General features: G+C 38.9%; 2 protein-coding genes across 4 annotated transcripts; both read left to right on the forward strand.

Annotated features, from left to right (window-relative positions):
* Nucleotides 1-2759: 2759 nt before the first annotated feature.
* On the forward strand, nucleotides 2760-7823 carry LOC103402680 (probable disease resistance protein At5g66900). 3 transcript variants are annotated; one of them, XM_070808687.1, is made up of 6 exons: nucleotides 2760-3080; nucleotides 3343-3994; nucleotides 4679-5010; nucleotides 5273-5631; nucleotides 5755-5966; nucleotides 6256-7363. In XM_070808687.1, the coding sequence occupies exons 2-6, from the start codon at nucleotides 3352-3354 to the stop codon at nucleotides 7089-7091; spliced, it is 2382 nt and encodes a 793-aa protein (XP_070664788.1). In that variant the 5' UTR covers nucleotides 2760-3080; nucleotides 3343-3351; the 3' UTR covers nucleotides 7092-7363. The 3 variants fall into 3 exon arrangements, with proteins under 3 accessions (XP_070664788.1, XP_028954012.2, XP_028954023.2); XM_029098190.2 differs by lacking the exon at nucleotides 2760-3080 and adding an exon at nucleotides 7684-7823 and having other exon boundaries at nucleotides 3110-3994; nucleotides 6256-7093; XM_029098179.2 differs by lacking the exon at nucleotides 2760-3080 and having other exon boundaries at nucleotides 3087-3994.
* A 6035-nt stretch (nucleotides 7824-13858) lies between these two features.
* LOC139191178 (uncharacterized) lies at nucleotides 13859-14971 on the forward strand. The gene has a single exon (XM_070811747.1). It carries the CDS (start codon nucleotides 13859-13861, stop codon nucleotides 14969-14971), a length of 1113 nt encoding a protein of 370 aa, XP_070667848.1.
* Nucleotides 14972-16333: the final 1362 nt, after the last annotated feature.

Raw genomic sequence — 16333 nt, forward strand, 5'->3', positions numbered from 1 at the left:
TTATATAAGTTAATGTCATTCCTACTCAAATTCCAGACAGTTTTAGTAAACAATTCCAACAAGAATTTGATTCTGATTCCACCCCATTCTAATTCCTCCTCAATTCAATTCCTCATCAACTTAATTCTCCTCAATCTGATTACGGATTAGTAAACGAGCCATAAAAGTAGTACTCAACTTTCTTTTAGAGCACATATATTAGCGGAAATTTTCTCCGGCACATGTTTTTTCATGAATTAACTGTTGAGATTTAGGACAAATCTCATTTCTGACCTGCTTTGAGGATTGCAAGAAGACAAAATTGTATAGGCTCAAGTGCAAAATATGGGCTTAAACTTTTGCGTCTAGAAGATTTTTGGGTCAAGTTAGACCATTGTTAGAACCAATCAAATATTAATCATATAATATATAATATATATATATATATATATAAAATAATAATTGCACACTTCAATTCGAATCACAATTTTATTATATATACAATCTACTAGAATATGAATAATTAGTAAATTTCCATATAAAATCACAACAATAATCATTGACTTGGTTTCGAAAGATAGAGACTTGCAGTAGCAATCTTCTAAGAAAAAAATACACCCCTACATCAGTGTAGTAGTTCACAGATGTCTATCTTGCAAGATACAACAATCTAACCCAAGTTCTTGCACTCAAACTTGGGTTCTTGGCGAATTTGCTATGTGTCTCTCTGCGAAGGATCAAAGAGAGAGCGATGGAATTATGTTCTTCGTTTCTAATATCACAGCCATATATATAATGGCGTTTTTGCAGCAGTTATGGTTGTTCATTTTTATCCTTTCAAAAAGGATGTAACTGTTTTTTGTAATCAGTTTTTTTCCAAAAATCTTATCCTTTCAGAAAAAACTGAATCCTAAAATTCGTACTTGTGTTTTTTGTCCAACCGAGCCCAAGAGCCGCCCATCTTTGACATTTAATATATACACCCAAATCTTCAAAGTCTAAGGCTCAAAGTTCATGGCTTTGGCCCAATTCCTTTCAAACAATGAGTGAACTCACTTATAAAGAGGAATTAGGAAGAGTTTATGGTCGATGTGAGACAATGGTTCCTCACAAGCTCCAACAAACATCTCTCCAAGAGAAACTCTAAAAAAAATTTAAACTAGCAAGTGAACAGTATAAAAAAAATTTAGCTGCTCAACTTAATTTTTCATCTCCAACAACACTCTATTTTAACAAACTTTGAATATTTCATTATTAAAAATTCAAACTCAATCCACTCATTTTGTAAAATAATATTCCCTCTTCATTTTCTCCTTGCTCAAGAGTCTACCCTCCATTGTTAGTTTTTTTCACATTTAGCAAGTGAATAGCTGCACTCTAAATTTAAAGAGTGACCATTCATTTTGTTATAAAGAGACTATTTTACAACATCTTTTGGGGATGAATTTTTTTAAGTTTTTCTTTAAAATAGAGTTTTGATTGTTTTACAACAAAAAATACGAAATTCCAATTGCCCTGTTAGTGTGGTGGTACAAAAAATATAGAAAATAAATTTAAAAGGGTAGATTAGTAAATTGCCTATATGGTAGGAGTTGAAGTTAAGGATTCTTCCTTATATTAAGAGCATTTTTATTTGGGTATTTTTTTTTGGATACTTTGGAAGCAGTTCCTAATCCTTAACATTATTTAATTAAAACCTTAATAGTATTCAAAGTTTGATCAAAGTCTCTTGACTTTGTACACCTCATTATATTACTATTAATATTTATATTTTCATAGTTTTGACATTAATTGTTTGATATTTTATGAGTTTATAATCCTATAAATTTAAAATTCCTCATTATAATACTATGTAAAAATAAGAAATAATAAATGGCAAAATAATGTATCCATAGTGTTAAAAAAATTGGTACATTTCACATATGTACATTAATAAAGAAGAATGGGTACATTATAAATAAATTAGGGTACATATAAAAGATTAAAAAATTATGAGTACAAATGAATTTTAAAAAAATATAGGCCCTAAAAGAAATTAATACATGGGCACAAAATAAAACTAAAAAGAAAATACTACAAATTTTAAAAAAATGTTGCAAATTAAAAGTGGGTACAAACTAAAAATATAAATATATGATACAAAGGTTAGGCATAAAACATAAATATACCATATGTAATTTTTCTATCATTGATTAAATATACAATGTCACGTGACGAGAATTATTAGCCTCCCATTGAAGCAGAATCGGATTCTTCCTTGTATCAAGAGAGCTTTTTTATTTGGGTTTTTCATACGGCTCTGTTCTTCTTTTGTCTCTAAGTTTTGATTGAAATTATTACAAGTTAGTTTTCGGATTTTTCGGTGTCGGTTTTTGTTTGAGAGAAGCTGGAATGGGAGGAGTTGGGGAGCTTTTTGCAAGTGCTGCTGTAGGGGCCTTGTTTACTGTGCTGTATGAGGTTGTTAAGGATGTCGAGGACAAGACTATGATGTTTAGAGAGCTCCTCGGAGATCTCGATTCCACGCTAGAAGGGTTAAAGCCGCTGATCAAAGACATAGCCAAGTACAAAGAGGTGTTGGATCAATCAAACAAGGAAGTAGAAAAAAATTTATCTATATATTTAGTTTTTCTAGCATTACTCTAGATATTATATATTGAGATATTTTAAGATGTAGTTTACCATATTTTAATTTAATGCATACATATAATCAATATGCCATTTATAAGATAATACAGTTGATATCGTCGATATTGCAAAGTTTAAATTTTCAAAATATGATCGGTACTACTCGACTGAAGAGCAGTTACTGCAACGTAGAAAGAATGGTAAAAATTGAGGAAAATGATCATCGTCGAATTATTTTCTTAGGGATCATGTGATCAGGACCGTATTGATTCAACACTTTCGTTTGTCTTTATACTTTTGTCTCCTTTCGAAAGTTGGTTTCACAATTTAATAATATGGTCTCTCTCTTACTGTGAAAGTTGGTTTCGTGGTGAATTTCCAAGTCTCCCTCCACACTCCAACTCGGAAATTTTCCTGGTGCAGCTACTGTTGAAGTCAACGCGCTACAACCCCGAAATTTCTTTCGAGCTTCGATAGTAAGTATTTATATGCCAAAACCCAGACAGTTTGGAGAAAACCCTAACTTTGTGTTGCTTGTTTTCTTAATCTCTTTATTTTGGAAACCAAATTTATGTGTCTCACTTTTCTACGGTTTCTAAATTCGTAATTCTTATCAAGTATCGGCGACATACTGAAAACTGATAATTTCCGCAATTGGGTGAAAAATGATCGTTTCGGCCAATTTTCCTCTACTTTTGTAAGTTTTTTCTGATTTTGGTGTTGGTTTTTGTTGTTAAGAATCAAGGAATGAGTGGAGCAGCCGGCCTTATCGGCGGGGCTGCTATCGGAACATCGTTCAATGTGCTGGATGATGTCCTCGATGAGCTGATTACCAAGAATGTAATTTTTAAGCCCCTCCTCAAAGGCATCAAATCCAGGTTAGACTCTTTGGCACCATGGTTGAAATATATAGAAAAATCCTACAAGAAATTGGATCTATCGGATAAGGAACTGGTAAACTTGGAAGTACATTTGGAGGAGGGCGTAGAGCTCGTTCAGAAGTGCAAAAAGGTTCGATGGTGGAGCATGTACAAAAGATACAAATACGCCAACAGGCTGATTGACTGGGATGGATCTCTTCAACGATTTCTGGAAATACTAAACGTTCAGGGAATAAGGGATGTGAAGGAAAGCACGGTTTCGGTGAGGAATATGGAGAAGCTGATCAGCAGAATTGAATCGAATATGGGGATACATTTGGCTGTTTCAAGGGAGACATTTGGTTCAGTTCCAGAACTTCCACGTGTTACAGTTGGATTGGATGAGCCTTTGAGGGATTTGAAGGAGATGCTTCTTAAGGACGATGTCTCAATGTTAGTGCTGACTGCTACCGGAGGATGGGGGAAAACCACATTGGCAACGAAATTCTGTCAAGATGAGGAAGTCAAAGGTATGATAATACTTTCTAATTGCTAATTAATTGAGAAGTGTTATAGATGTCGTTCGTTGAGTTGAAGCCTTTTGTATGAATTAATTTGATTTAATACCAAATCAAACCCAGCTTCGGATATATATAACACCAAAGTTAATCCACAAGTGTAATATTTCAATTGCTTGAATATTATGTCTTATTGGATATCTGGTTTCAAAATTCAAGCTTTCTTTTTGCCAAGACACTTGTGGTATATCAGTAAAGAATCGTCCCCATTACGGTTCACATCTGAGTCTTACAGGAATATAAATGGAAAACCTCATGAGTAGGAATTTACTACACTAGCTTCATGATTGGACTACGTTCCATTACGAATACTTTACTCGTTTCATACTCTTTGCATATACTAGGGCTGTACTTGAGATCAAGATTTAATTTTTTCTACCTCAATGTTACCATCGTGTAGAGAGGTCGCACTTGGTGTGATGGCAAGTGCCTTCGCCCATGAGCGGTAGGTCTCGGGTTCGAGACTTGGGAGCAGCCTCTCCATAAATGGGGGTAAGGCTAGCCGACATTCACCTCTCCCAGACCCTGCGTAAAGCGGGAGCCTTGTGCACTGGGTACGACCTTTAATGTTACCATCGTGTATTGTTTTTTGTTTACACATTTATCTAAATTATTTCTTGTATTGTATTTTGATAGATAAATTCAAGGAAAATATATTCTTTGTCACTGTTTCGGTACACCCCAACTCAGATGTAGAAAAGCTATATCAACGCATGAAGTCTCAGGAAGCAGGACAAGATCCTTTACTGCTGGTCCTGGATGATGTTTGGTCCAACTCTGTTCTTCAGAAGTTTGTTGAATTGAAATTGCGAAATTACAAGATCTTGGTGACATCGAGATCTGAATTTCCAGGATTTGGCACTCCATATAAACTCAAACCCTTGAATTATAAAGATTCAATGACTCTTTTGCGTCATTCAGCAGCCCTGGGAGATAGCTTGTCTGTTCCAGAAGATCTCCTGAGAGAGGTTTATTTCTCACTATGCAATTCATGACACAATATACTTATCAAGGCACAGAAGCGAACACCCATTTTACCATATGAACGTGCAAATGATCATTCACGAATCACATATGATTTTAATTAAGAACTAAAACTAAAATAACAATCAAGATAAGTAGGTAGTCATTAACCATTTTCATGAAACCATTGAGATGTTAAACGAAACTTGAACTTACAGTCTGCAACTCAGATGGTGGTTGACATCATTTGGTACAACTAACCTGCAGATACTAAAGCACTGTAAGGGAGTTCCGCTTGCCATTACAGTGACCGGGAACTCACTTAGTGGACAAGCAGCAGAATCCTGGCTTTCAAGACTAGAAGACTGGCGTAGAGATTCTATTCTTGATTATGAGACTAAGTTGCTTCTTTGCCTTAAAAGTAGCATAGATGCCTTAGGTGACAAAGAGGCTATCATCAGGGAATGTTTCATGGACCTTGTTTCATTTCCTGAAGATCAAAGAATCTCTGCTGCTGCTTTCATTGATATGTGGTCAGAGTTATATATGCTAGATGGGGACTTTCGGTCCATCAAGAACCTCCACGAGCTCGCCAGGAAAGGTCTGGCAAATCTTGTGATCACTAGGTACGCAAGATTTTATGCTTCTCCAGTACAATATTCTCTTTGAAAATTTCTATATTCATGAGTAGCTCCTACCATAATATACAACTGCAAGTCTGCAACTGACTGAGTTTGCATTGTTACCAGGAATGAGAATATGGCGATTCTGGATAACTACTATAGCGAACACTTTGTTCGCCAGCATGATATGCTTAGAGATCTGGGTATCTACATTGCGAAACTAGACCCAATAGAAGATAGAAAAAGACTGATTGTCGTAAGTGGACGCAATCAACCCAAGTGGTTGAGGGAGCAGAAGTCTCAACCCATCAATGCTCGCCTATTATCTATCTCCTCTGGTGGTCCCATCTCTCTCTCTTTATAAAATGCATATACATGCATCTACCTATGACCAGCATATGTACACACACGTACATACGCATTCGTGCGTGCTCACATCCAAACACACACACACTCAGATTTGAATAGCACTATCATTTATTTTCTCCACACATATCAACACATAAACAAGTACATGCATATGTACACACGCAAATGCACGTGCACACACAGACACACACGCTAAAATATGCAGTAAAGTTTCATTTAATTCTCACCTACTCATATCTCGTAGCATATTGTTTGCAGATGGAACGTACCCAACACAATGGCAGAGTGTTCATCTACCACAAGTTGAGGTTCTAGTTTTGAATTTTAAGACAGAGAACAATGCCTTACCTGAATTTGTGCAGAAAATTGACAAACTGAAGGTTCTAATAGTCACAAACTATGGTTTATCACCTACTGAATTGAGTAATTTTAATCTTCTGGAATCATTATCAAATCTGAAGAGAATCAGATTAGAGAGCATTTCAATTCATTCCATAACCAAGAACTGGGTACCATTGAAGAGTCTAAAGAAGATATCGTTATTCATGTGTAATATGGGTCAAGCTTTCCACAATTGTTCCATCAAAATTTCTGATGCCTGGCCAGGTCTAGAGGAAATGAATATCGACTATTGCGATGATTTGGTGGAACTGCCTGCCGAGCTCTGTGATCTTGTTCATATGAAGGTGCTTAGTATCACCAACTGCCATCAGCTATCTTGCTTGCCTGAAGAGATCGGAAATCTGAAGAAATTGGATGTATTGAGACTAAGGTCCTGTACAGAGTTGGTAAGGCTTCCGGTTTCAATTGAAAACCTCACTAAGTTGCGCTGCCTTGACATGTATAATTGTTTCGGCATTAGGAAGTTGCCTGAAGGCATTGGTAAGATGAGAGGTTTAAGAAAGATCAACATGGGACAATGCTCAAGATTGGAGGAGTTGCCTCTATCAGTGTGGGATCTTGACGAGCAGTTAGAGGAAGTGATTTGTGATGAAGAGAAGAAACCTTTCTGGGATTCCTTCTTAGCCAGAGACAAAATCAAGGTGACAAAAGAAAAATCCAGTCTGAATTGGCTCGAAAAGCCTCAGTTATGAGACCTGTCTTTCCTCAATAAATGTTGGAGCAACATGTTTCTGATTTGTGTTGCATTGTTTTTCTCAATAAATGTTTCGTTCTTGGTTCTGTCCAATTTCTATGTTTCATCATAAGAGTTTTTGTAATACTATTTATTTCAAACTCTCTTGAGTCTTAAGATATTTTGTGGTGTTGTTTTTTTGTATAATCATCATGTTATTGTTTTACACAACATAAATAATGTGTATTATATTTTCTTGGATTATACGAAACAAAATGTGTTCTAACTGCACCTAATATGTTAATTATGCATTTGGTTATATCTATATGTTTTGTTTTTTTTGGTTGCTTACTTTGGTAAAGATTATCTAAGTTGTGGTTTACCATATTGTCAAAATATGATCAGTAGTGCTCGACCGAAAGTGAATTAACTGCAACGTAGAAATAATGGTTAAATATTTAATCAATCATTGCTCATTGGTTCAAAACTTTCGTCTGTCTTTCTCTATGCTTTTGTTTTCTTTCGAAACTTGCTTTCTCAATTTAGTTGGATAAGAAACAAAATTTTCTCTGTCACCATATGAAAGATTCCCAGACATGGTGATGCAGTTTCCTGGTTAATTTCCAAGTCTTCCTCCGCAGTCAATTGAGCTTTTTTTTGTTTATCCTACCTTGCTTGATCACCGACAACGTAAGAGAAAATCGAACTTTGCATTGCTTGTTTTCTGAATCTCTTTATTTTGGGTTCCAAATTTAAGAGTGTCTCACTTTTCCATTATCATCCATCCAATCTAAAAAATAAATTGAGTCAGTTGTGACAACCCGTCTCTAGTTCTACGATTTTATAAATTTTAAAAGAAGGAGTTTACGAAAATGCCCTAGAAGTGAAGTTTTGACTTTCATTGACCAACGTGTAGAGAAATGTATGACTTATTCACTTAGCGCATTTGTGTAGTACTCGTTGGTACGAACGCATAGGTGAAAGCTGTTTGCGAGTCCGGATTATATCGGTATAGTTACAGACATTTGAAATTGGTTATTTAAAGTTTAGTTATAAATTAATTCAAACTCTCACCCTGTGGGAGTGGTAACCAATCAATTTTAAGAGAGGAAAAGGAGAACCAATAAGAAGGGAGAAGGAAAAAAAAAAAAAAAAAAGAAACCTTCATGTCGGGCAGTGCACCTGCACACCCAAACCGGTCAAAATCTGGCCAATTTCTGCCACTTTATTTTGTGGAACACCATATCCACCACCTGCAACATCTTCCCCAATCTTTCTTCTTCCATCTTCGCTCAAGATTGAAGAGTTTTAGGCCCAAAAACGCGAAGAACATCACCGGAGGTGTTTGACTGTGATTCCTCTGATCCGGCGAGTTTCACCACCCACCACCACCCTTAATCAACTCCTCTTGGACCCAAGAACAAGACCCAAGCAGTTGTAGGGGTGTTGGAACATCGAGGAAGTCGAATCGAAGAACACCCATCTTAGGGTTTCCGGCAGGTTTGAGTGAAATTGGAGCCTTTCCCGGCTAAATTGGACTTAGCCACATGTATAAAACTTGTTCTACTCATTGAGATCTTCATTTCTGTAAAATTTGGTAATTTTAAGAAATAGTTGGATTTTCCGACGAGTCGGGGCGGCCGACCGCCACCCACTTCGGCGCGTGCGGTGGCGAGTGGCCAGGGGGCCGTCGATGTCATTCTTAGGCTAAATTAGATGCAATCTAAAAAATAAATTGAGTCAGTGGTCTCTTTTTATTAATTTTTAATGCTTCCTCTCGTTTGTATTTTTTTATTATCTTTTTTATTATTTAACAAAATTCAGAGATAGGGATTGGGAAGTGTTGTTTATTGAGAAATTATCTCTTTCTAATCGTTCTGAACGGAAATGAAGTAACCTACTTTATAGTTGATGGCTAATCTTGAAGTCTTGGTTCCTTTTTAGTGTCTTGTGTAATCCGACGACCAAACTTTATATGTACTTCTACTCGCCTAATATATTATCATCCGACCAAAAAAAAATAAACAGAGTCAAGTCAATCGTCTTTTTTTTTTTAAATTCTTCCTCGCACTTGTATTCTTGAGTATTCTTTTTTATTGTTTAATAAAATTTAGAGATAGGGGATTGAGAATTGATGTTCTATCTTGGAATTAGCTCTTTCTAATTGCTCTAAGTAGGAAGGAAGTAGCCTATTTTATAGTTGATGGCTAATCCCAATGCCTTGGTTCATTTTACTATTTTGTGCTGGTTTAGAGAATAAAGCTATAACTGTAATCTGACGACCAAACTTTATATGAAGTATAGTTCGACTCGTCTATCTATTATCATTCTTCCAACAAAGAAACAAATAGAGTAAGTCAATGGTCTCTTTAAAATAAAGTTTTGAATGAATGAATTAAGTTTTGAGTTTTGCTCTTTTAAAATAAAGTTTGATTGTTTACCGCCAAAAATACGAAATTCCTAATTGAATACACCAATTGAAAGGTTCCAACTTGCGACTGATTGCGAGTGAACACAACAATTTTCAGAAAAAGGAATGGAAAATGGGTTTCTGGTAGGCGGATTCCTTGTCCATAAAGAAATAAAAAGAAGAAATCCCCAATACACACCAACTGTTTTGCGTTGTGGTCCACAAAATTGGAAAAAGAAAAAGATGCAGGTTTCATCATATCAACGATACAAGTTGCAGGATAATTTTAAAATTTTAAATTATTTCAAATATTATTTTTATTATATTAAAATTTATCTTTGGATCATTGCATTGTAATTACTCTCTTGTCGGAAGCCATGAGTGTGATATTTTGGTTAGAGCAGCTCCAGCGGGAGCTCCTGCTCGAGGGACAGGCTCCGGAACAGGGCTTGATTGCCCGAGGGAGGAAGTCCAGCGTTGGCTGGCGAGGGAGCCCGAGCACCCCCGAGCGCCAGGCCCGTCGATTCTCGCCGGCCCGAGAGCCTGAGGTGGGTCTGACGTTAGCTGACGTCAGACGCCTGTTTTAATGTTTTTTTTTTCTGTCGAGCCTCGAACTCCTCCAACATCTCGCCGATCTCGTCCACTATCCCCATCCTCTCTAGCTCCAGCGGTGGTCACGGTGGAGGAGGAGAAGGAGTTGACGGAAGATTCGGAGCATGCGATTTCGGCACCAAAATTGTGATCTGATGATGCATGCAAGAGAATGAGAGAGATTAAAGAGAGAGAGCGGTTTCAGAAATGAGGGGGTTGCGTCGTAGAGAGAGAGAGAGAGAGAGAGAGAGAGAGAGAGAGAGAGAGAGAAATGAGAGACAGAGGGCTAGGAAACATGAAGAGTGTTCTGGAAAAAAATGAGAGAATGGTTGTCGGTTGAGTTTGGAAAAATGAAATGGAAAAGGAATAGGAAAAAAGAAAAAGGAAAACAATTAAAAATGATTTTGTATTATTTTATAAATAAATAAAATACTAATATTTTATTGCCAATTGCCCCGGCTATTCAGTGCAGGGGTGGAGATGCAAAAGACAATTGCCAGGGGAATGCACTATTTATTAAGGGCGGTTACTGTTCATTGGGTGGATTAAATAGTGAATAGCCTGGAGGGAGGGCTCCTACACTGGAGTTGCTCTTATGTGAAGCTTTTTCTTGGTCAGTCAATGGCAAAATCAATATATTCTTTTCGGAGTTTCCTAGAAAGCAGCTTTGCAATTTGCTTGGTAGGTCAATAAGCTAGGTAAAAGTAATAGTTACTGGATTCAACTCAGCCGATCTGAGCCGACTGTGCGTACTATACAACGCGCTCAAACTCCAAAATTTCCGTTGCCCCTGGTTGACCTGGGAATCCCCATGATCTTCTAATGCAACAGAAAAGATAGGGGATAGAAACCTGGGAATCGCTTAACCAGGGGCAACAAAACTCGCTCAACATACCTAATCGTGAAGTCGCTCACACGACCAAGTCAACTGCTTGATTTTAGAAGGAAAAACAACTCACTTCGATTGCACTAAGCAAATATATTTTAATTCATTCAAGTCTCCTTTCTCAAGGGTTTAGTACATATATTTACAAGGAATACAACACAATGAAACTCAATTAAATATATTTGATGGTTCCAATACTCATGACTCTTGGTATATTCCAATACTTGCATGAGAGCCTTGGTCGGATGATACCGAATTGAACTTTTGCTCCACCCCAAAAATATTTAAAATGTTCTTAAATGATTAAATTATTTGTGTCGTTCTAAAACTCAATTAAATATATTTGATGGTTCCAAAACGCATGACCCTTGGTAGATTCCAATACTTGCATAAGAGCCTTGGTTACTACATCAGTCTCCCTCAACGGTTAGTTGAACTTTTTTTTGTTTATCCTACCTTGCTTGATCACCAACAACGTAAGAGAAAATTGAACTTTGTATTGCTTGTTTTTTGAATCTCTTTATTTTGGGTTACAAATTTAAGAGTCTCACTTTTCCATTATCATCCATCCAATCTAAAAAATAATTGAGTCAATGGTCTCCTTTATTAATTGTTAATACTTCCTCTCGTCTGTATTCTTTATTATCTTTTTTATCATTTAATAAAATTGAGAGATATTGATTGGGAATTGTTGTTTTATTGGAAAATGATCTCTTTCTAATCGTTCTGAGCGGAAAGGAAGTAACCTACTTTATAGTTGATGGCTAATCCCGAAGTCTTGGTTCTTTTTTATTGTTTTGTGCTGGTGTAGAGAGTAAAGTTACTATTGTAATCCGACGATCAAACTTTATGTGTAGTTCTTTAAGTCCTTATTGTGGAGCCAAAAATATTCACTAGGCGACACGTGGACTTTTGAACGAAAGAGGACAAAAATACCCTTGAGGCATACCGGGATTCCTACGCGCAAGTAGTGGGTAATCATCGTCAACCAATTCAAAAATGCTCCAGAAGAGGTAACCAATTCCAAATTATCTTATTTTAGGTAATTATTTCCAAAACTTAATTTCTCTAATATATTATTTAGTTAATTAATTATCTAAATAATATATTCTTCCCATATCTCCTAAAATCATCCCTTAATTATCAATTTGAAACATCCACTCAAACCTAAAAAATAGTATAGGGCCGGCTATCCCATTCAAAACCTAATCCATCACATTTTTTCTACCTTTTCCATCATTTCTTCCCTTTTATTAGCCAATCAATACCATAAAGTACTAAAACATTTCCTTTCATATTTAATTAGCCAATTAATTGGCTAATTAAACCTAAAATAAAACCTAAAACTCCCACCTAGTAGCCGGCCACATTCCCTCCCTTCTTTTCCTTACCTTTTCTGATTTCCTCCACTTTATTACCCAAATAAAGCTAGTCATTCAATTTGGTAACTTCCCATTTATTTCTATCATATTTTATTAGCCAATAAAGTGACTAATTAAACCACAAAATTCACCAAAAAACACACAAAGGGGCCGGCCACTTTCTTGAAAAAGTGGACCAACTTAGTCCTATAAATAGTCACCCATTTTTACCAAACACTCATTCCAAACCTCTTACAAAAATTCCAAAACACTCTAAACACTATTTCTCTCTAAAATTCTAACTTTGGCATCGGAGGTTCTTCAACCAAAGTCCCCCTCCATTCATCGTGGGCGCGTGAGGCTTTTGGCCTTAACCTAAGGTGCTAGTTGTTTTGTAGGTGCAAAATCGTCCAAGATCGAAGAGGTGAAAATTTGCATCCACAAATTGGTGCTTTCATTGAGAGCTGAAATCCATACTTGTAAAAGACTCTCGTGCAAAAAGATCCACGAGGCAAAATACGGTCGTAAGCAGAGTGGCACCACCACCACGAGGTTCCACCGTGGCCCAAGCCGTGCCATCCAAGTTTGCACGGGCCCAAGCCCAAACTTCGCATTCGCATGCACCACGCACTGAGCAGCCTGCTCCCGTGATCCAGCCTGCTCCACTGATCCAGCCTGCTCCGGCAACCCAGCCTGCTCTCAAGGTTTCCCAAGCTGCTCAAGTCGGCCCGGGACAATCTCAACCATCCGGACCAATCATCGAGGCTGGGGCATTTTCACCACATTTCTCCGCAGGTTTGACATTCCCCAACTCAAATCTCGTACTTGGAGCCAATCACCCTTCTATTGTTCAAGGAGGTGCATTCCACCCAAGTTCTTCTAATCCGAATGGCGAACAAAACTTATCCCGACAAGTCATAGAGTTGACGAGTGCCCTTGCACAACAAACAACCTTGGTGAATCAACTTCTGCAACGCACTGAGATCCAATGTACCCCAGATGAAATATCCCGAAGTAGGACAAAGGCAGGCGAGGAACCTCTCAAGCAGCGTCCTGGAAAGCAGCCACTTAACCAACCACAAATGGAGCATTCAGGCAGTGCACACTCTCGATTGGGCCCTCAAGATAGCATATACTCCCGTCTTAGCGCACGGAGGAGCGTGCACTCTCGACTAGGCCCAAGGGCAAGTATACATTCACGGTTGGGGCCACGCTTTGATAATCAACATGGGCAGCCTTCCAGACAAAGTATTCATTCGCGGCTAGGCCCGCAAGGAGTATCCTTCACATCACATCGGAGTAGGCAGCCTGACAAATCGAAGGAAACAATCGTTTAGTCCGATTCTAGTTCAACTGGCAGCCCGCAAAATCCTTCGCCTGCTAGGAATCCATCTCATACACCGCAGCCACGACATAGACGAGCTGAGCGCGTAGAGGAGCAGCCTAGACCAGTAGGTTGAGACCAGGGGCAGCCGAAGACTCCGCTACCCCAACAAAGACAAATCCAGGAAGAGGTAGAAAGGTTTTTCAATGAACGGATGCGTGATTTCCGACGCAACGAAATGGTTGACGAAACACTAAGGCGATATATGTCCAACATAAGTAGGTCACCTTTCACGGACGAAATCGAGCAGGCAGAGCCTCCGCGCAAGTTCAGCATGCCGCACTTCACATCTTTCAAAGGAGATGGGGATCCCGAAAGACACTTGAAGCATTACCGAAGTGCGATGGTCCTCTATCGGAATAATGACGCCCTTATGTGTAAAATATTCGCCACTACTTTACAAGGTGAGGCACAAGATTGGTTTCATACCTTGCCGGCACGATCCATCCGGAATTTTGATGATCTTTCCTTGGTTTTCACCAAAGAATACTCATCTTATCGTTCGATCAAGAAAAAGTCCGATCACTTGTTCAACGTAAAGAAAAACCCAAAAGAGTCACTTCGCGATTACGTGAAGAGATTCAAAGCAGAGAAGGCGAAGATCGTCGGATGCGATAACTCGATAGCAAGTGCAGCCTTCCAAAAAGGACTACCAGCAGACCACCCACTGTTTGGAGAAATGATCATGAAAGAAGACCTAACTCTAGCAGATTCCTTTGCTTTGGCAGAGAAGCATGCATTTTGGGACGAGGCTCGACAAGTAGAAAAGGCTCCCGAACAGCCTCGAAAAGAGTTGACAGCTGCTCAAAAGAAGGATGAAAAGCAACCCAACAAGGGCAGGCAGGAGGTCAAGCGCAGGGATCGACCCTTAACCAAAGAAGGCCTGATAACCAATAACTATTCTAAATTCTCAATTCCGATTCATCAAATCCTTCGTGACATCAAGAATGAACCATGGTTCAAATTGCCGAAACAGTCAAAAGGAGATACTTCTAAGTTGGACCACACCAAGTATTGCGCATTCCACCGAGGTCCTGGTCACACAACCAACGACTGCTTCACTTGGAAGAACTACCTAGAGAAACTCGTGAAAGAAGGGAAAGTCGATAGATATTTGGACAAGCCAGCTGAGCAGCCAAAAAGGAATGCAGACGGAGATGAGGAGCCACCAACTAAGATGATTCGAATCAATGGCATTTTCGCTGAATCCGAGCACTTGGGGGCCACTAATAACTCCAAAAGAGGAAGATCCAGCAGGCTTTACTAATTTCACAAGTTCAAGCAGTCGATACCCAACCTGGACCTATCATTGGCTTCACGGAACAGGATGCGGAAGAAGTTGACTTCCCACACGACGATGCATTAGTAGTATTTGTCCAACTAGCCCATGCTATAGTCGACAGGATGATGGTTGACAATGGAAGTGCAGTCAACCTACTTCAACTTTCGGTCATTCAAAAGATGGGCCTAGAAAGTACAATCATACGCCGGGCAGAAGTACTTACTGGATTCAACAGACACACCTCAACTGCCATCGGTCATATCACACTTGACGTAAAAACACCGCCAATCGTCTCAAAGCAAACATTTACGATCGTAAGTGACCCGTCTCCCTACAATGGGATTCTTGGGAGACCTTGGTTGATCAACCTGGATGCGGTCACTTCCGTCAAGTATCAAAAAATTCGATTTCCCATCCCGGGAAGAGGAGTCGGAGAGATCAAGTCTGACCAGGTTTCATCCCGACGATGCACTGTGCAAATGTTGAAAGAATCAAAGAAGAAGACCTTTACCCCCGTAGAGGCTACCGAAGTCCAAAAGGACAAAGAAGCTACCAAATAGCAATTACAGCAGGAGGACCGAGAAGATGGCACCCAAGCAGACGAAATAGGATGGAAACCCGAAGAGGATGCCGAAGACATCATTCTTGATCCCCAACAGCCGGAAAAGACGGCTAAAATTGGCTCACGACTAAGCCCAGACGATAAGGAAGAACTCATAATTTTCCTTAGGGAAAACCGAGATGTCTTCGCATGGTCACCATCTGACATGCCCGGAATTGACCCCAAGGTGGCTTGCCACAAGCTGCACGTCGACCTTACTGCCAAACCGGTAATCCAAAAAAGAAGACATTTTGCACCCGAACGAGTAGCGATCATTGATGCAGAAATCGACAAACTATTGGAAGCCGGGTTCATAGAAGAGGTAGCACATTCAGCGTGGCTTGCTAATGTCGTACTAGTCATGAAGAAAGAGAAGGGCAAATGGAGGGTTTGCGTAGACTACACTGACCTTAACAAAGCATGCCCAAAGGACCTTTATCCTGTCCCCCGGATCGATTTATTAGTAGATTCAACTTCTGGGAACCAGCTGCTTAGCTTCTTAGACGCATACTCCGGTTACAATCAAATAGCCATGTATGAGCTGGACAAGGAGAAAACCGCATTCGTGATAGAGCGAGGTACTTATTGCTACAAGGTCATGCCATTTGGCCTCAAAAACGCGGGAGGCACTTACCAAAGGTTACTAAATATGATGTTCAAAAAGCAAATTGGGGTAACCATGGAGGTCTATGTCGACGATATCATGGTAAAGGGCAAGCAGCGATCAGATCATATTCGTAACCTGG

The sequence above is a fragment of the Malus domestica genome, chromosome 02 (assembly GCF_042453785.1).
Source record: "Malus domestica chromosome 02, GDT2T_hap1".
Lineage (NCBI taxonomy): Eukaryota > Viridiplantae > Streptophyta > Magnoliopsida > Rosales > Rosaceae > Malus > Malus domestica.